Source organism: Mytilus trossulus, chromosome 4 (genome assembly GCF_036588685.1).
Source record: "Mytilus trossulus isolate FHL-02 chromosome 4, PNRI_Mtr1.1.1.hap1, whole genome shotgun sequence".
In the NCBI taxonomy this organism is placed as follows: Eukaryota; Metazoa; Mollusca; class Bivalvia; order Mytilida; family Mytilidae; genus Mytilus; species Mytilus trossulus.
The window spans coordinates 20,585,797-20,608,038 of NC_086376.1; the positions used below are offsets into that span (position 1 = coordinate 20,585,797).

Consider the following 22,242-nt stretch of genomic DNA (forward strand, 5'->3'; position numbering starts at 1 on the left):
GCTTTGTAAAATTGGTTGACATTTTGAGGAAAGTATTGTACCGTTATCCAAAAGTTCAGTTCAGTTTTTCGTCGTTTTCACTTGATGCCGTCCGAAAATTGTGGTTCTTTTTGTAGCAAAAAATGTGTTAAATTTGCAGATGGTAAAAAAACAACTGCATTTTGACATTAATTCAACTGGTTTTAATGGAATAATTTGGACCACTATATACAAGTTTAAATTAGTTCGATTTTCGTCGTTTCTTACCGTCTTAGAGATATGTGGTTAGATCGTCGGACAAATACATTTTTGTTTGTTTTTAGATGATAACTTTGTGGTTTACATGATCTCATTCCCGAACAGTGGAATTGCTTTGTTTTAACTTTCTCTATCCCTGATGTAATGTAATTACTTTGTATTTAACTTACCTTTCTCCCGAACAGTGGAATTACTTTGTTTTAAATTTCTCTTTCTGATGTAATGTAATTAATTTGTATTTTACTTTATTTCTCGTTCAGTGTACTTACTTTGTTGAAACTTTCTCTCCCTGATGCAATGAAGTTACTTTGTGTTTTAATTTATTTCATTCTCGTACAGTGTAATGACTATAGTTTAACCCTCGGTTTCGCATTCAATGAAATTACTTTGTATTTAATTTATTTCATTCTCAGGCCGTGTTCACACCAAACGCCGTGTAAAGTAAACATGTTTACAATTAGTTTACCGTAATGTACACTTGTTCCACATTACATTTGTTCACATCTATACACCTTGTTTAGCTACCTGTACATAAGTTTTGTTCACACTTGTAAACTATATGTCATTTAAATGTTCATTACGTAGAACTGAATTCAAAGTTTTCGGACATTTTTTCTAGCAGTGAGGGAACGACCATTTGACTTCAAAAGGGGGGATGGAAATATTCCGATCCCCAATTTGATAAAAAAAAAAAAAAATCTGGTCATACAGATGATAAAAAAAATATTCTGAATCAAGAGTTTCCCCATACATTATAGTGTTAAATAATGAAAAGTATTTGATCACCAAACCGGAATAAAAACGTACGCGCGAAAAAAAATCTGACTCAGATAAAAAAAAATAACCCTCCCCCTTTTTTAAGTTAAGAGGTTGCTACTTTATGAAAGCCATTTTCATAATTTGTAGTAGTTTGAATATACTAGAGCTGATGTCTCGATTACGCATTAGAAAACGTTAGTTGCAGCAGCGTGCTACCAGCCGAAAAAAAGATATTAGGGATCACTACATTTTTCATGTTTTTATCTTTTCTGTTTGTTTCATATGGTATTTCTTCTCCAAAGAGTATTTGGTTAAGGAATAGGGTAGCGTTTTTTTTTTTAATTTTAAGTGTTATTTAACGGATCTGAGATACTAGACAAACATGTCATTTATCTGACACTTTTTTAGTCATGCATTAATGCGTGAATCGTCACGAGACCAGTCACGAATATGTCTGTGTACGACAAGTCGATTCGGGAAGACCTTTTTAAATGAATTAGGCAAGAACTATTTATTTCATTTTTTAGGGGGAGCGAGGAGGTGGGGGTTGAGGGTAGGGGAAGTAAGCTATAGATTTTTTTCAGGAAAAATTTTGATGACAAGTCGAAATCAATTTTAATATATAAAGTGGCAGCTGACAATGCTGAGGGTGAAACAAAAAAAAAACAAATTCATGGCCAAAAACTGGAAACATTTTTTTTCTAAAACAAAATCCATAGCCCACCACCCCTACCCCCACTCCCCTGCCTTTATGTTTTGTATTTACCTATAATAGCTCCCCTCCCCGAAAATCAATTATGGGTTCGGCAATGATGCTGCTTTGAGTCTTGATCAGGGGTTAATAAAGAACGTTAAATTTTCTTTTTAAATTTTTTAATTATTATCAAAAATATCAATTTTACTCAAATAGTTTCCTCCTTAAATATATAAAGGGTAAAACTAATGTTCTAAATGCCTAGTTTTGTGTACAATTAACCTACACAAGGCCTACATTGACTATCGACTGTGTGTAGGTAAAACATGATTTAAACTACATGTAAACATTGAGTTTTATCAATGGGAACGCAATTGTGTTTAGTTTACGTGTGAGTTACGCTACCACAACACCGAATTTAGGTCAATGTGAACTCGGCCTCAGTTGAATTACTGTTTTAAATTTCTCTTTACCTGATGTTATGTTATTACTTTGTGTTTTACTTTATTTCATTCTCAGTGGAATTACTGTAACAGTTTTAACGTTCACTTTACCTGGTGTTACGTTATTATTTTGTGTTTTACTTTATTTCATTCACAGTGGAATTACTGTTTTAACGTTAACTTTACCTGATGTTATGTTATTACTTTGTGTTAAATTTATTTCATTCTCAGTGGAATTACTGTTTTAACTTTCATTTTACCTGATGTAATGTTATTACTTTGTATTTTACTTTATCTCATTCTTGTACAGTGCAATCACCTTGTTCTCACTTTATCATTTCTTGATGTAATGTTCTAACTTTCTATTTTACTTTATATCATTCTCGTACAATGTAATTACTTCGTATTTAGCATACGTCTAGTGTAGTAAACTTTTAATTAATTTACTTGATTTTTCTATGGTAAAATAGTTGTCACTTTGTATTAAGTTATCTTCGTGCTGTGCAGAATACTAGTAATTACTTTGCATTTTTTATATAGATTAGACCGTTGGTATTCCCGTTTGAATGGTTTTACACTAGTAATTTTTGGGGCCCTTTGTAGCTTGTTCTTCGGTGGGAGCCAAGGATCCGTGTTGAAGGCCGTCCCTTGACCTATAATGGTTAACGTTTATAAGTTGTTACTTTGATGGAGAGTTGTCTCATTTGCGCTCATACCACATCTTCCTATATCTATTGAACTACTTCTGGTGCAATGTTTTCACTTTGAAAACCACAGGTGCCAGGTACATGAGACCAAACACTACAGCGCAATTACTGTTCGTTTCGAGTTTTGTCTCGTTACACTCTTATATCGCCTATAGTCCTTCCTAGTAGATTTCCTACTATATCTATTGAAAGCCATTGACAAAAAAACGGACGATAAAAATATGTGCTTTTCCTCATGTTTTTTTTTTTACGACGGACATCACAAATCGTCTTAAAACAGAACATGGGGTGTGGACATATTCCTGTTATATCTAGCTATAGAAAAGATATTTTGACGATACACGTATTTAATTGAATATATGTTTTTTAATTATCTTCATTAAACATAGGACCAAAGAAAAAAAAAGAAAAAAAAAAAAAGATAGATAAAAACCCATGTTAGAACCCCACAAAACAAAATGAGGACATGTCTTTTGATAATAAATACATTAAGACAATAATTATTAACACATTTTCCATTTTTCGTTTATTCAATTATATGCATGGTGATTTACGCAATGCTTGTACGCTATTCAGCACCGTTCAAAAACATGCTTATTTCTTCGCTTCTAACACGCAGGCAGCATCAAATCGTTTATCAACATATATTTCAATGTTAAAAGACACAAACAATATGCTTGTCTCTTAGAATATCATCGAAAATTTATCAAGCAACATGCTAGCAATACTCATAAATGAACCTCCTTTCTCATCGGCAAGAAAATAAGGAGATATAAAGTACCAGTCAGGGTGCCAGTGAAAAACAACCAAAACATGAATCTGTCGAGAACTGTCCCTGCTTCTTGCCATTGATTCCGTAAATTTGTTTCTCGGTCTTTTTCTTCCTCTCTATCTATCAGGTTTTGTAATGTTTGTAATACTAATTCTTGAAATTTCTCAGTATTTTCCTGTGAAGTGTTATATGGATTTGGCTGATTTGAGTTATTTACTTCGTTTTCACCTTTAACGAAAAGTATGCTATCACAGACTCGGGTAGTTCCGTTAACCATCGGTAATTTTCGGAAACTTCCATTTCCTGTATAAACAGTTTCAACTAAATGAGTCTGTGACGGTTTTGGCTGATATGGTATATGATATAGTGTCATGCACATTGCTTTTGATAGAAATGTCACAACCCTTTTAAAACAATATGGAAGCGGCACTGGATCATGCATTCCCTTCATATAAATATTTGATACAAGGACGGAAAAAATGATAGAACAAGAAGTAAAGGACATGGCGGTGATCAGATAAATTCCTAGAAATAAAGAAAGAAATGTTATTATATCGTACTGTTTAGATATTTCAATGAAACAATATTAAGAGCAACATTAAGTATATAAGTTGCTGTCTCTTTGATGTTTTTCTCAAATGAAATTTTATTTTTAAAAAAAAGTAATATTTATGTTATCTACAAAAAGAAAGGTATGCGCATAGGGTATCTACGACAAGGTGACAGCCTAAACACAATTTAACTAAAAAGGAAAACATACAAACGCCAAACGGTAACACATTCTCTATTCCACATGTAATATTTGAATCGCCAATAGTAGTTTATACAGTTTTGCCTTTTTTGTTGACGATTTCTCCTTTGCATTAATATATTTAGGTACTCAACTTTTTGTTCGTGGTACACTGCTAATGTCTAACACATTTTAATATATTAATTGTTGTAAAGCCAACACATTGTGTGGTCTAGGAAACTAAATATGGTTATCTCCCCCTTGTTGGTTCATACTTACAACGGTTGTTCAAGTATTATTACACTCATGACTTGATGATTACTAATATATATACACTTAGTGTCTAGACTACAGTTGTAATGTATACAGTAATAGGTAATAACCAATCGTGTATGTATCTTCTATGGTCTATTTAGAGGTTTAGCTAGCTATAAAACCATTTTAATCCACCATTTTCCTCTCAAGGAAATACATATACCAAGTCAGGAATAATTATGACAGTTGTTGTCCATTCTTTTTATGTGTTTGAGCTTTTGATTTTATCATTTGATTGGAGTCTTTCGGTTCTGAATTTTCCTCGAAGATTAGTATTTTGTGTTTTTTTCTTTTTTCTATGATATATAATAATTGCCACTTGACATAAAAGCAACAATCGATCAATACATACTCTAAATGTACTATGCACTTTTAAAGAAGACAGACTTATTGGTTTTTATTTGAAAATACCTACCAAGTAATGGGACATAGAATGATGTGGCCGGAGTATTCTCAGCAATAAGTAACATAAACACGGAGAGCGAGAGCAATACGGTTAACCCTAGGGTTATCTTCTCTCCGCTATCTGGACGAAGCCAAAATCCAAGTAATGTCAAGGACGCTAACATGGCTGATGGAATAATCACATTGTACATATAGTACGTGGTCCTGCGACGAATATGAATATGAAACGTAACATCGGGGAACGGTGTCGGACAACATGGATAGACAACTACGTTTCGAATAGCTTTTGTGTCAATTAACTTCCATTCCCCATTTTCTACATAGTTAGACAAATCTATATCCACAGATCTGTTTGTAACATCAACTTGGAATCCATCATACAACCAAGAACCCATCTTTAACTTGCATATTTGGTCATCAAATGGAAAATAGGTTATATCCATTTGGCAAGTGCTACGAAATTTGACTATAGGAGGCCAGAAAACGTTTCCATCATTACTGACCATTGCTAAAGATTCCATATATTTGTTTGTGTAGTCATTGGCACTGAAAGATAAAAGAAAATTAGCAAATACATCTGACTTCAAAAAGGTTTAATTAAAATTCGCTTCGGACTGCAGGGACGTAGTAATGTGGTAGCGAAGATGCAAACACAAAACAAAAATGAAGAAAATTGAAAAGGATAAGAAAAAAGAAAATTCTAAGATTATCTATTTGCTACTTATTCCAGATGAAGAAAATATTCGCGGATTAACTTCATTAAAATAGCATTGACATTATATTGACTTTCGAGGGAAAAACCTTTTCAAACATTATACCAAATCTAACCTGGTTTAAGATTTCCCTGACGTCTGACGGTATTTTATAGACTTTGGGCGGACGTCGGGCGTCAGAGCGCATTCCACAAATAAAACATATGAAATGCCATTGAACCCAGACTTTGCGCGGCAGGTTTTTTGTCTCAAAATACTTAGAAGTAGTAAAAAGTAAAATCACAAAAATACTGAACTCAGAGGAAAATCAATTTGGAAAGTCCATAATCACATGGCAAAATCAAAAAACAAAAAACAAAACGCATCAAAAACGAATGGACAAGAACTGTCATATTCCTGACTTGGTAACTCGTTTTCAATGTTAAAATATCCTTTCCATATTGTTCTGAGTAGGAAATATGTTTGTCAGAATTTCGTTTTTTTAAACATTATGAAGCTCAATCGGTTAAAACTTCCATGTTTTCTGCGGTTGAATTTATCATGAAGAAAACATATTAAACACTTCTCGGCATCACTGTGGTGTTCTTTACTTAGTCCTTCACGATCTTTTCAAGAACATAGTACAGACAAGGTAACTGTCTTTAATTACAAGTCATGCACTTTTCATCGTCAGTTTGAAACAGATGTTAGCTCATTTTCATTTAATTAAATACTTGGATCAGAAAAAAACGAACAACTGTACCTGTTATAGAGTATGATATCAGGTCTCCATAGTTTCGTACAAGGTATTCGGAGCAACTCTAGCCCGTTATAATCAGCTGGATCCCAAAGTAGCTTTTCATCTTTCCATTCCTATCGTATGTAAAGGTACATCAATCATCAATGTTATCAAAAGTTCATTTTTATATCATGTTATGAAAAAGTTAATAAGAACGAAAAGTTGTTTTTTTATCGAATAAAAGCAATTTTTAAAATAATATTTGTTCGTGTAAGATAAAAGACAAGTATATATTGTGCAAACGACGGAGGCAAGCGTTGCACCCTGGTAGAACATGTTATTTTGACGTTTAAACGACGGAGGCAAGCGTTGCACCCTGGTGGAACATGTTATTTTGACGTTTAAACGACGGAGGCAAGCGTTGCACCCTGGTAGAACATGTTATTTTTACGTTTAAACGACGGAGGCAAGCGTTGCACCCTGGTAGAACATGTTATTTTGACGTTTAAACGACGGAGACAAGCGTTGCACCCTGGTAGAACAAGTTATTTTGACGTTTAAACGACGGAGGCAAGCGTTGCACCCTGGTAGAACATGTTATTTTGACGTTTAAACGACGGAGGCAAGCGTTGCACCCTGGTAGAACATGTTTGTTATTTTGACGTTTAAAAAAGAAAACTACAGCAGGTCGAAAAATTTTGTCCTGCATTTATTTTTTTTAGTTGTAATCTCTGTCCTGCCTTTTTATTTTTCACTTTATCCGGTCCTGCTTTTTTTTTAGTTTATCCTGACTTTTTTTACATAAATTGTCTCACTGACTTTTTTTTTGCAAGTGTCTCATCCTGCCTTTTTTTTTACTCAAAACTCCTGCCCCCCCCCCCCCCCCCCCCATAAAAATCAAATGGTAGCTCCCTAATATAAAATAGAAATAACAAATACGTATTAAATATGAATAAATATAGGCTTTGTTTCTGTTCTTATACTTGACCGTTGCTAGAGGAAGCAAGATCAAGATATATATGTATAAACAGTTTGATCATAAATCGAAGGAATAAATCTTTAAAAAAGCGAAACAAGAAAAGCAATACAATAAACACAGCACATTAAGATCTCTTTGAGCGAATTGTTGAATAAATCGCAAAAGTTTCCTCCGAAGCTGATTTCACGTGGATAAATGCAGGCGCCTGGTAAAGCTTGCGTGTAGTAATATAAAGCGCGACTCTAAACAGAAAATAACAAAAGTTTATATCACTCCTGAATCGCGGAATATTCCTATATTATTTTTTATAAGTGACACTTTATGATTTTCATCAATAACCGCTACAGTTATCAAATGGAACAATAATCATTACGGATTCCCGTTCAGTTTTATTGCAGCCTTTGCACTGGTTTTTCTTATATTTTATTGTACGGTTACTTTATTACCCGACATAAGTTTTTAAAGTTGTGTTGTTTGGTTTTTTTTAACATCTGTCGTCTGTTTTGTAATTTCTCTGTCTTGTGTTATTATCTTTAACACACGTTCGCTGTCGCCGGAATGAGATTCTTATAGTTTATATTGTAATTCGTCACGTTTTGCTAGGGTATAAATGCTGTTCAGAAAGACATCTTACTTTTTGTACGAAGATGTACATACCTGATCAAGCCATATGTTCAGAACTAATACTTGATTTTTTTCATCCTGTGAATAGATGTATGAACATTATGTATATGTTCAAATTTTGTGAATATAAGTATTTTACTTTGATATGAAATAAATAATTATATATGTAAATGAATTTTAAACAATAAGTAAAATGCCACGTGATTATGTATACCATTCAAAAGATCAATGTAATAAAAAACCTAATCAAGATAAGGGTCAAACATCATTTATTTTGTTGGTGTGATATTGTTCCTTTTTTATTATTCATTACAATCTCATTTTGGCCTTTTCGAAGTTATTCAGTAATAGAAAAAAGACACAAGTGAGAGGGTAAGCTAGCTTTGAACCCACGTTTAGTCTACCATTTTTTACATTAGAAAATGCATGTACCAAGTCAGGAATATGACAGTTGTAATTCATTCATTTGAGCTTTTGATATTGACATCTGATTAGGAACTTATCTTTTTGAATATTCCACGGAGTCAGTATTTTTTGTGATTTTTCTTATTAATATGTTCTGGATTCTTACACATCAATTAACTCATTATGTTATGTATTAAATTTTTTTCTGTTTGTTTGGTTTTTCTTTAAGGATGACCTGTATATGTGACCTTTCTTAATATCTGATGATCTCTACTCACAACATCAAACAGCTGAGTTAATGTTATTCCCAATCGCACCACAACCGGATGTGACGCATTGAATACAGGTCTGGTCTCGCTGCTGTAATGTTTCATCAAAACAGATAATAATCGTTGTTCATCTGTCATGAATAATCTTTGTTCATTTGTGAAATTTTGTCCTTGGATTACTGAATATAAAAATACAATAATTTTTAACCAATTTTGTGAAAATTCTATTTTTTTTTGTATTTTGAATAGATAGCTATATCTATACGAAATAGCAAATTCAATACTTTTTACACAATAGATGGCAAATCAATATTCTTGTCAATAGTTTAAGAATTTATTTTTTTTATTGTTTGTTTGTTATATGTAACAATAAGAACATAATATTCAAAACAAAAACTAAATATGGAATTAATAAACAGTAGATGAAAATTAAACTAAAAAATACAATGATAATGACTTTTAAAGCACAAAAATTGCACTGTTATTGTTTATCTTGCTGTCTTTTGTGTTTTTCAATGCGTTTTTATCTTCTTTGATTAAACGATTAGTATATTCGGTCACCATGTATTCCTATATATTATTCCCATAGTCTGTGTCTGTCATAAGCCCTCGGCCTAGGTTAGTTAATTAAAAGCGGTCTCTGTTTTTGTGAAATCATTTATTTTCCTGTCCTATTCTTCTGATCTCCTTAGGCTTTCTTGGTTAATAGATTGAAGATTAAAAAAAATACAGAATTATCAAATTATTTGAGTTGCTAGATGTGGGAGGTTGATGAGGTTTAGAGTAATTTGAGGGATACTGGACAGGTTTTTTTTTATTAAGAATTTAAATTATCTGTTTTGTTGTTAAACATTTTTAAAAGAGTTTGGTTTTTTTAAATGGGCTGTCGGAACATGTTTTTCTATTTTCGTTTTTGTATTCTGTATTATAAAAAAATATACATGTTTTTTCTAAGAATTTTATTGTATAAAAGTCTTAAGTTTGATTTTGAATACTAAGAATAATAAGAAAAGAACAATTAACTGTAAGAATTTCATTTATGATAAAAAATAAATAAAAAAAAATAAAAGAGAAACTTTATCCTGCTTTCTACTTGACCGATACGCTTGGCTGTATATGTTACGTGCTAGTTTAGATTTAAGTTAGCTTTCAACATGACGACATGTCATACAGACTTTTACAAGGGCCTATTTTTCTGACTCCGAGACCACCAATCTGCTCTTAATCCTAAATTGGCCGTGTTGATGAGTAACGGCAGACAATTTACATTTACAAGTCTTTGCCGCACCAAGTACATGTAGGGTATATACATCCACTACATCACCCCTTCAAAGTGACGAACATGCGAGTATCACATTTGGTGACAAAACTAGCTCATGCATCAATTTGAAAGTTTAATAGAATTAATCTTAAAACACTCTGTATAATATATCATGGAAGACTTAATTAATAAACTGAAACTAGATTCGCTATAAAATAAAAAGCCTACGATGAAACTTCTTCCAAATACAAATTGACGAAAGAATAAAATGCAAAACGGCGAAAAGAAATTTGTTAGCTACGATACATCTAATTCTCTAATTGTCTTTAAATAATGATGTGCAAAAACTTACCTGAATGAACTAATTTCTGTAGTAATAACAGCACAAAAACTATAGAAAAGGCTTCGTCACATCTCATTTTCTACAGACATAATACTCCAAATGTATAGATCCTGTTAGATTCCTCCTACTGAAACAGAAACACAATTGAATTAGCATTAGGATTTATCAATTAACCTCTAATTAGAGGATAATATTCTTCTGTGCAGTATTAAATTCAGGTAACTATGACCTTTCAGTAGTAGTTACATGGTTCATTGGGCTTTACACGGCAGGTTACATTCTACTATTTGATAATAGTTACAACACATCCTATTATTGCTGAGATAAGTCGTTCGTTTATTTAAGATAGGCTAAATAGTTTATATTTACGCGTACAAACGAATTTTACAGAGTGTTTGCTTTTTATTTATATTTGTAAAGATTTTTTCAACTCATTTTCAGTCTTGCTTTAGTAGAGAAAAACGTCGTAAGATAGTTATTTCTATTGTTTAGATTTTCAACTGACTTTGGAACAATGTGATACAATAATAACTAATTTCGCTTAGATTTATACATCATTTTTTGCTTCACTTAATTTGGGAAGGAAATTTGCGGTAAAAGAGTATTTGCGGCGTTAAAGATCTCAACGAGTTGGAATAACAAACTACATGTTTCATTTGTTTCGGTCTATAAATTAAAATGATTATAAACAAAAAACTTGCAAACTTAGTAAATTCTAATATTCCTATCGATGTTAACCGTACATTTCGTAGGAATATAATAAAACAATTTGGTCGGAAAAAGCAGTATAAAACACATGCATAACAATAAACATATTAAATAACATAATCTAGACTTTATAATAAGCCAAAATCAGTATTCATTTAGGAATTTAACCTCATGTTGGTAAAATCTAAAATATGCGTATGCTTGAAAAACTTTTCCGGATAAATCATGTCACTGCTGAATTATTAATCAAGTTTTGTAATGTCATTTATAATCAAATACACAGACTATCAAATGATACGTTATTTCTTCATCTGCTAAAGTGCTTTTATACCTGAATTGTAACATGATGCATTTTCCATAAAGTGTATGTTAAAAGCTTATCTTAAATCTAACAACGTTGCAATTGCGAACCAAAGTTTACAGATGATCACTTTAGGAAATTATAGACATTGACATTGTCTTTGAAACAAATTCAAAGACGTATGGAGTTATCATTGTATGCAATGTGTATACCTTCTGTTGTTGTCTTTTCTATGGTCGGGTTGTTGTCTCTTTGACACATTCCCGATTTCCATTCTCAGAGGCGGATTTAGGGGGCAGGGTGCCCGCCTCCCCCCTTTTTGGAATAAAGTATTTGACGACCGACAAAACAGAACACAGCTCACCATTACAGAAATGAATATACTTTGAAAAAAATACACACACCATGGAGCCTCACATTTTAACATTTGTTGCCTTTTAAATCAAAATCGTTTGTAATAAGAGTAGAGAAATGTTTGGGCTTAAACTATTGCTCAATTCATTTTATGTTTTGTTAATAGACTTCTGAAAGTCAAATATAAAGAGTCAATTTCCTTTTAATTTCTTATTTTTCTTTTTAATTCTTTTGTAATCAGTTCGACAAAGAATTAAGTGAAAGTTGATATTGTACATCTCGCTCATCTGGTAAACGGTAAACGTCTGGTTCTGTTAATCATGCAACGAAGATAATATATATAGAGACAAAAGATCTAAAGTCAAATACCTCAGTCAAATACAAATAATAAATACTTATGTATACCTTGATATGATATACCCTTGCATTGTTCTTTCATATCTAGATATCATAAATGCTTTTGATCACGTGAGCCTCGATCCGAATGTTTTAAAATGCAATAATTGTACATAATTGATAAGAGTTGAAATGGTAAAGAAATCAAACCACATTTTGCATATACGACGTGGAATTTATTTGTCCAGCTATTGTCAATAGAATTTTAGTTGTTTAAATTCTACGTTATTCTTTGATGATATGTTATTCATAGATTTATATCTATATTTTCTAACTTTGATTTCATGTAAATATTATTTCATCGGTTTTCTTATTGCGATCTTCGAGTTCGGTACATACATTTTCACAATACAAGTGTTAATTCATATATCATTTAGAATTGAGATAATATAATGTCAATCAATTGCATATTTTGAGGTCTGTTTTATGTGATTTTACTTGTTATCTTAGAGTTACTGATCAAATCAAACACACGAATTGCACTTATAATTTGTCATTTATTTATCTAAATCGCTATTTTTTTTTATTTTTTTTTATTTTTGCATTAATTCGTGATATTCATCTTTCTTAGAACATAAAGTACATGCATGCATTTATCATCTTATTTGTAACGAACTTGAAGTGCATCAGAATTTTAAAAAAACATGAAAAATGTTAATATTGAAATTAGAAAATGTGGTATGATGATAACTCTCACCAAGAAACACTCCTTTGGGAGCGTGGGTTGGTCGGCGATAACGGGTGCCAAACTTAAATGTGTATAAGAAAGTGATAGTTTTGCTCTATTTTAAAGAAGATGTTAAAATCATACTTTTAATTTCAGTAATTTCTCTATTATCACATACCATTAGTACCACCAAAGTGTCATAACCTATAATTCAAAAATAAGGCATAATGTGGTATGATTGCCATTGAGACAACTGTCTACTAAAATTCAAATGTAGTGGATGTAAGCAAATATAGACAGCTGTATGGGCTTAAACAACGAAAACAATCATGCCGTATGGTGGGGTATGAAAAATGTGAAACAAATCAATTGAAAAAAATAACGGCCTGATTTATAACGAAACCGTTTATGAAAAAAACAAATATGACAGACATAAACCCAGTTTAATGACAAACACTGGACTAAATTAAATAATGTCTAGTTTAATTATAAAAAGGATATGTGCACTGATTTATACCGATAATGTTTATTTTAACAACAATATGTACAATGAACGTTTTGTTTTATCTTTGTTTTCCATAATTCAATGTCAGTACACCTTGAACAACAATAACCATAACTTGCTATTTCAAGAGTCTGATTGTAATGATTGCACCAGAAACATACTTACATCATATTAATTAAGGTTATAGTTGTATTATCCAGGTACATAATATACGCGTCTGTCGGTATCATCTATAATAAGTTATTTTTTTGTATAGCTCTCTGTTTTTAGAAGATAACTAAGTCGTGTGTTATTTTGTAACTTATCATATAATTATCATTGTTCAATATAATCGAACGACATTGATTTCCGTGTACTCGACGCACTATTTCTCTGATATTGATTTCCGTGTACTCGACGCACTATTTCTCTAAGATAATCTAGGTACGCTCGAAAGGCTGTTTCTGGCGGATAATCCGATATTTCTATCAGGAATACTCGTGACTAAAATTTAGGGATGATCAAATATAGCATGTTAGAGACCATAATTGTAAAACAGATCAATTTGCAGAATGGCACATAGGCGGATCCAGGAGGCACTGGGATACCGGCACCCTCCTTTCCGTGGGAAAAAATGATCACAAAGAGAATTACTGAAGCATGACTGTAGAGGGCCAACTCTTACGGCAGGCAGTCAGTCCCCCCCCCTTTGTAAAATGTTCTGGATCCGCCACTGTGACAAGATTGTTTGAGATCAACTTTGTTTCATACGTTTTGTTTTATCAATCAACCTCAGTGGTGATTTAGCACATTATAATGTGCATATGATTCTGATCTGGTAACTCTATGCATTATCGATATACCAGTCAATTCAATTTTATTATAAACACGTTTTTCAGAAGTTTTTGCTAATTAAATGCCTGAAGTATTTCAACCTGTTATATTAGTTTCGACACTAGCAGTCATTTGTTAAATCAGATATGTAACAATAAAAGCATTACAATAAAGGTTACCAGAAAACATAGTTAAATCTAACATACCGTGGTACGTTAGGTCAGCTGTTGCCTTTCTGATGTTTTGTTTGATGAAATAACAATTCAGATTAAGATTTCATGCAGAATTAAAAGATAAAAAAAACAACTAAATGATGCTTTCGTAGAAATTTTTTATGTGAATATTTTGTAATGATATTCCTAATGTCCCACATTGCGGTACATACATGGAAATAACAAGTTGTGGTATGAGTGCCAATGACTCTCAAATTCCCATTCAAGTCACATTGTTTAAAAAGTGATCACCTAATAACTCACAACACGGCCTTCAACACAGACACTTGACTCACATCAAACAGCAAGCTAAAATGGCCATAAAAAGGCTAGTGACAAACAATTCAAGCAAGCAAAAACGGTTTAATATATATATGTATGTATATAAACGAGAAACGAGCAACCATAATAATCTACAACAACAAATGACAACCACTGAACATCAAGCTCCTGACTTCGGACAGGTGCAAACAAATTCAGCGGGTTTTAAAGTTTTAATAGGCGCCAATCTTTACCCTCAAATGATATAATAGTGTAACATTACAACATAGAAAGATACCCTATAAAACATAAATAAATATAGATGACTATGTATAAACTAAATCTAGGAAGTCACAACAATATAAACCCTTTGAACAAAGCCAAGTCGACATCGTTCAGTGTAAGTAAAGCACAATTTATTTAATGCATATCAAATTCGTTTCTATCAGACAAAAACACCTCATTGTAAAGCAAAAATCTAGAATACATATTCAATATTTCACCATACATATTTAATATTTCACCATACATATTCTGGGAAATGGGCATTGTTAGTTTTATGACAAAGCAGCTTGTTGATACAAGGTACTCATTAATATGGTATTGAATTGATAAATAATGATAATTGATGTTTAAATAATTTATCTCGTCGTTTTTACTGCGGAAGATATGAATTGTAATTGATGTAAAGAATGATAGATAAGTTATACTAGAAAATAAGTTTTAAAATTATTTCAAAAGAGCGACTCATTTATTGCAGCTCTTCATCCTGTGAGATACTACCAGTGTAAACAGTTATATACATCATTACAATATATGCAGACAGTACAAAGAAGTTACACGGCCATTCTATGCATACTTAATATAAAAAAGAAGATGTGGTATGATTGCCAATGAGACAACTGTCCACAAGAGACCAAAATGACACAGAAATTAAAAACTATAGGTCACCGCCCGGCCTTCAACAATGAGCAAAGCCCACACCGCATAGTCAGCTATAAAAGGCCCCGATATGACAATATAAAACAATTCAAACAAGAAAACTAACGGTCTTATTTAAGTTCACCATTAAATTCAAAGTTGTGTATAAATATTACTGTGTTCTATTAAAATTATATATATATATGTATATATATTCTTTTAGTGGTAAATCGTCATTGTTATTTAGAGCTTTATTTATTTTATTTATAGCTTAAGCGTTTCTCCCTTTTCAAAAGCAATATTTCAGCTTAATTATTAACTAAGTGCTTTATTGTATTAATTTAAAATGAATAATTAAAAAAAAGTAAATAGATATATAGATATAAAGCAGTCAAATATACTCACGCATTCGTTACAATTCAGCCGAAGTAAAAAATTATCCTCTTGTAACAATAAATGTAACATTGCTAGATAGATAATACATTGTGTATTCACTACGACTGTTTCCTTTTAGTTAATTAAGTAATAATCTGGTCGGTCATGTCATCATAAACTCTAATGTTTTTAACACATTAAAATCAATTTTGTTGTAAGAATTGATTATTTACTTTGGTCATTAGTTGGGTAACAGCTGAAAAATGATTTTCTTACGGTGATTCAAACTTTTTATACGAAGCCTCGAAACTTTTCATATGAACTGAAAATAACTAATCATTGCTCAATAAATAAACAACATATTTAAACTGACAAATAGGATAGGAAAATAAGCTATATAATAACAGTATCGTGTCTAGCTATGGAAAAACATGCATTGTAAATAACGGACATATTTTATAAAAAAAAAATTCGCAATTCAGTTGCAGTGATGATTGCTGCTATTGTGTTTATGTAACGTACATAGTTTATACTTGTAGGTACTCTCTTCAGATGGTAATTGCTATTACATATTGCTATTGTACACCTATAGATGAGGGTTAAACGCTGATACCATTACACGTTCCTGATTAAAAATGGTGAATACCACTTGATCTGAACCTTCCTATTGCACGTAAAGACTTAATTACGAATACAGATATACCAAATAAAGAAAACGTGTCTGTCAATTGTTTTCTTGTTTTTTGTTGTTTCTTTTTCAGGTTTTTGTTTGTTTGGTTGTTTGTTTGGTTGGTTGGTTGGTTGGTTGGTTTTGGAGGGTCATTTTTGGTGGAGCGGGAGGGGGTCTTATCAGACGAGTTTAATAGTGTGGAGTTTATCCTACACCATAGTATACTTTTCATAGAAATTATATGATAGGAAGAACAAGATTTGATGTTTCAATCTCAGCTAGGATTACATACTATTCTGGGGACTGTTTAACAGACTTTTGCTTACATATGATATAAACGTAAATGACATTATCAATATCATGACATAATTTAAGAATTTCTGGATTTATGAACAAAAATAACTTAAAGTCTCTAAAGACTTGGTTCAACTTTTTGTACATAAGTAGATCATCTATGCCTAAACTTCACGGCTACTATTATCTAAACGTTTCTCAATCTTGCTTGCTGTATACTTTACATCTGGTTGATACTGTTATTTTTGTATTGCACAATGTTAAGTGTTCTTTTTTAAAAGTTTTCTTATATAGTGGTGTTAAATTACTGTTTCAAATATTCAACCCTGTCACATTCTGTATATGCTTGTCCAAAGTCAGCAATAGTTGTCGTTATACGTAAACAAACATTTGTATTTGATAACTTTATTATTTCTTTCCTAATCTGACATTTTTTAGCATCTTATGCACGTTATAGGCTGTACTTTTTTGAAACATGACTCTGCATCTGTGTTATTAAATGCAAAGATATAGCTTAAGTGATCGACATTCCCGGGTCGACATCTTTCAAAGAGTGCTACTCAAACAGGAGCGTGGAGCCTTCCTGAACTTGTGATTACATTTGAGATTTGATTTAAGTACTAAAAGTACTCTGTAACTCTTAGATGACGATATAAGTATTCTTGCTGAACTTTTTTTTGCAAATGCCTTTTGGGATTTGATATCATGATCTCAACCTGATATCAAATAAATCATGATATATAGGTGTGTTTTGAAGCTTGATTTCACGCAAAGTCATCAAGATTCGACACCATAACACGAGTGCTTTACATTTCCAAATTACATTTCTTGTCAACAAATGACTAAGCTGACATCTAGTGTTTACAGATCACTAACATAACACCTTTTTTCTTTGAAAGATCCCTTAATCCATATACACAAACTTACAAATAATTAATAGTTGAATCATAGCCTTCTTGATTTAATTGCTGTGGAGAGGGTTCAAGCTAGTGACATCCATCAGAAGGAAATTCGTAGTTATCGTGGCCAATATATCAATATCGACAGGCATAAAAAGACAGATTGTCAAAGGGAAGGATATTATTTTCTATAAAATGTGCAGGTCTTTAAGTGCTTTATTATTGAAAAAAGTGAGAACAAAAAGTTCTTGATACAATCTAATTAGCTGTGTTATTTAGAATGTTGATTTGTTTGTGACTTCGTTAAGATTGGCGTAAATTATTTGGCATGTTCAGAACAATCCCTGCAAAACTTTCAAGTACACGTCTGTCAGGAAATCTTTGAAACATAATTACTCACGGTGTACCATGTAAATCTCAGACTATCTACTGCAGAGATTTAAAAAAAGTAAATTAAATTTTAAAGACGCCCATGTATAAAAAGCTTTAAGATGGATTTAAAGTATTTAAATGAAAGCCACGCGTCGCATTTATCTCTTTCAACACGTCTGGCTTACATGCACTCTTCAAACACAAAATATTGGCTATTGACCAGAGTCTAAGTTATACAGAAAAATAAGAATATGGTGCTTTTGCAGTTTAAAGTTTTAAGATTTCTTACCTTGGCATTTGACATTTAAAACCAAACAGTTACTTTTATAAAGGAGAAGGTCCGGTAAGGACCAATTCTGGCCTCAAATTTCAGGTTCATCTGACGAAAGATTTTGAGCACTTTTTAAACACTAAAGTGTTTATTTTATTTGATTCTATTAGTTTATGTTAAAGATTTGAACTGAAAATATTTTGTCATTAAAAACGATCCGATTCAAGCTCAAATATGAAAAATCTACAAAATATGCCCAAAAATGTCACTTTTTAGATGGTTTTTGTAAAAAATGAAAGTGGCCGCATCCGTGTTCATCCTCAGCCTTTATATATGTTATGTATTATCATCAAATACAACTTACATTTTAATATTAAGGATGAACACGAATGCGGCCACTTTCGTTTTACACGAAAACGTCTAAAATTTAACTACAATGCTAGAATTGTGCAATTTCAGTGATTTAGCATGACTTAAAGGTGCTAGTACCCGATACATGTGCATTGTAAGTAACTAAAAGTTTATTGTTTAACAATTTTGTAAAATTGCTATATTTTGGGGCCAAAAAGGGGTCTTATCGGACATACTTCTTTATTTTTTAGAGACGGATATGGAAATTAAATAGTCACTCGTTTGATGCCTATATCCTTCAGAGAACACACACTTTCATGTGAATAAAACGAGATCGAGATTTGAAATGCATTCTATTTAGACAACTCGATAAACATGCTGTTGTCTGCTATTTGGTCACGTTGTTGTCTCTGACATATTCCCTATTTCCATTATCAATTTTATGACCGAGTATACAATTACACATTTTATTAAAAGGTCATTCTGAGAAAAATGGTAAAACATTCGAACCCGTATTCAATCTCTTTATAAACAAATATTGTGTGTCTTTCGTTGTAAAATCTCGCTTTAAAATGTAAAAATAGAAAAAAGATAGAAAATTTAAGAAATGAAGACCTCCCGGACTCAGGCCAGGTGGAAAAGCAATATGAATTTATATAATTCAAATGTGTATCAAACATTGATTATAAGTCATTAAGACTGGCGAATGTCGGTTATCGGTCTTTACCCATTTGATTGATATGTGATAATATACTTCTTCAACAGCTTTCTTATTGAATTATATTAAACCTTTTGAGCCTATTTACAAATATCCTTTCATCTGCTTATAAAAGACATGGGAGCTAAGGCAAGTGTAAGCAAGGAAGTCGTTAATGCTTCAACTCGTCAACGTTTTGATAATGGACGCATCGGTTTCTTATCAATCTGTGGTCATCCAGTGGTCGTATGTAGTTATGAAAGGTTTGAAATGTTTCGCAAAGGTTTGCGTTAAACATAGGTAGAAATTTAAAAAAAAAATGTGTGGCGTTAACTTATACGCATTATGTTCATGACGTAAATCGTATTTTTTGCTCTTGCAATGATTTTTTGAAATTGATCGCAATGAATTTACTGTTCATGGAAAGCGTAATTTTTCTCTTAAAGTGTTTTTTGAAATTGATCACAATGAAATTATTGTCTCCTTTGATAAAATGTTTAGAGCATAACAACCCTTTCGTGGTTTTAGGTAAATAATTTAGAAACGGAATTCCAAAGTGCTTTATAGTTTCTTTATTTTATATCACTGCAGACTAAAACTGTTACCTCCTATTAAATTAGATCTGCTTTGGTTGACAAAGTCACGTGCAAATTTTTAAAATATTGATTGACGAATTCCTTTGTCCAGCGGCAAAAAGTTCGCAGATATCCCAGTCGAGTAGCAGATAACGTAAACAGTATATGTAAACATGTGTTGCTTTTATTTACTAATTGTTAATTCACTAGCGATTGATAAAATCAAAGGATTTAAAAAGGCTATGAAGTCAGAAAATGCATAACAATAAAATATAATAAATAGTTATCAAATCCTATTTAGCAGATGTGCAAACTTTTCTACTTTTCTTCTTGAACTAAAAAGTTGACTAATGCACTGACAAGAGCAACAACTAAAACGCATAATCTATTTATCAGCACATTTAAGATGTTAATATTGTTTTAAACTTAAGGAAAATATTTCATTTTTAACGAGTCGCTAAAATAAATCGACAAATAAAAATCGGAGAATTAACATAGTTTACATTGCGTGTTTTGTATAAAAAGGCTCGAATATAGATTATAAGCCATTTTTCCATATATTTTTTTTCATTTGAGGATCTATCGCAATTTTATTCGTCTTTTTAAAATGATTTTTCTAAGAGTGAGGCATTAATTTATCAATTTGAACATATTAAACAATCACCCATTGCCGATGGAGTTGTTCTTCTATCGTTTATGGTTCGTTGTAGATAATCTGTCGCCACAGAATGTTTTTTTAATGGGTGTTATGTTATAACAATAAAAAATATTAGAAAATAAAGCAATATTCTGAAACTTCAAATGATTCAGCAATTCAAATGACTGTGAAATAATTAAACGGCGGAATAAAATAATACTTTTTCAGACTACAGCCTCAGTTCAAATAAACAATGAGTACATATTGATAAGAACATGTTCGTCTTTTTAACAACAACAATACAAAAAATACATGCATTGTTTTCTTACTGGATTAATAAGATTTGAACATCGGTTAGCTCTAAGTCTATCATCTTTTTAATTATCTTTATTTATTTATCTTTTATAAATACACATTAATTACGCAACCTGTTTATAGCAGAATATGTTTAAAATATCTTCCACATATGTATCACATGTGTTCACAAATGAAATACGCAGTTAGTCAGTAATACTTACTAGTATTCAATTCTAATATATTTTGAATAACCATTATAAAGATATATCTAGTACTATTTGGCCAACCCTTCTGGACTTTTTAATTGTACTAAGCATTGTACGGAATTTCAAATTGTAATAAGCACTGTACGAAATTTCAAATTGTACTAAGCATTGTACAAAATTTCAAATTGTACTAAGCATTTATAGAATTTCAAATTATACTGAGCATTGTACAGAATTTCAAATTGTACTAAGCACTGTACGGAATTTTAAACTGTAATAAGCACTGTACGGAATTTAAAATTGTAATAAGCACTGTACGGAATTTCAAATTGTACTAAGCATTGTACGGAATTTCAAATTGTAATAAGCACTGTACGGAATTTCAAATTGTACTAAGCATTGTACAAAATTTCAAATTGTTCTAAGCATTGTACAGAATTTCAAATTGTACTGAGCATTGTACGGAATTTCAAATTGCAATAAGCACTGTACGGAATTTCAAATTGTAATAAACACTGTACGGAATTTTAAATTGTACTAAGCATTTTACGGAATTTCAATTGTACTTAGCATTGTACAGAATTTCAATTGTAACTTGAATTTTAGTGTAGTTTCTCTATCATATTTTTAAAACAATATCATATGTAGACAAGCTACTTAGTTGATGTCCCTTTACAAAGCTTTAAAAATCTGACAAATTGTATACAATTGCTTGATAGTATATCTCGGGTAATAAATGCATAACTGTACGCAGAATACGTACAGTCGTCTATTTAGGCAGACGGTCTTTTAATGTGGTAGCCAACACTTGCACTAAAATTAATTTAGCTCGTTTAATTCATAAAACTTTGTCAAAGTACTTACTTTGACCCTTTAACAAAAATATTCTTTGAACCAACCGTTTTGTCGGAAAAATTACTCAGGTTATATAGCAGTTTGACAAACACTAATTTTGATCATTGAGAAGCTTAATACAATGTAATTAAAACGTTTAACTGATTTTACAGAGTTATCTCACTGTAGTGTTAGGTACCACCTTACGCAAGTTAGAATGTACTTTAGCTTCAACTTTCAAGATTTAATTGA

The 22,242-nt window shown here is 31.6% G+C and overlaps 1 protein-coding gene across 5 annotated transcripts in view; it reads right to left on the reverse strand.

Annotated features, from left to right (window-relative positions):
* Nucleotides 1–3,321: 3,321 nt before the first annotated feature.
* LOC134714859 (neuronal acetylcholine receptor subunit alpha-10-like) overlaps nucleotides 3,322–22,242 on the reverse strand; it is a 34,561-nt gene continuing 15,640 nt past the window's right edge. For 3 of the 5 annotated variants that reach the window (XM_063576502.1, XM_063576503.1, XM_063576504.1), the window contains exons 2-7: nucleotides 10,384–10,501; nucleotides 8,780–8,949; nucleotides 8,130–8,174; nucleotides 6,518–6,627; nucleotides 5,073–5,608; nucleotides 3,322–4,137 (exon numbers count right to left, since the gene is read on the reverse strand). In XM_063576502.1, the coding sequence (XP_063432572.1) occupies nucleotides 3,569–4,137; nucleotides 5,073–5,608; nucleotides 6,518–6,627; nucleotides 8,130–8,174; nucleotides 8,780–8,949; nucleotides 10,384–10,450 (1,497 nt within the window). In that variant the 5' untranslated portion in view covers nucleotides 10,451–10,501 and the 3' untranslated portion in view covers nucleotides 3,322–3,568. Of the gene's footprint in view, nucleotides 4,138–5,072; nucleotides 5,609–6,517; nucleotides 6,628–8,129; nucleotides 8,175–8,779; nucleotides 8,950–10,383; nucleotides 10,502–12,944; nucleotides 12,964–15,917; nucleotides 16,155–22,242 lie in introns of those variants that run through there. The other 2 variants (XM_063576501.1, XM_063576505.1) reach the window with 2 other exon arrangements.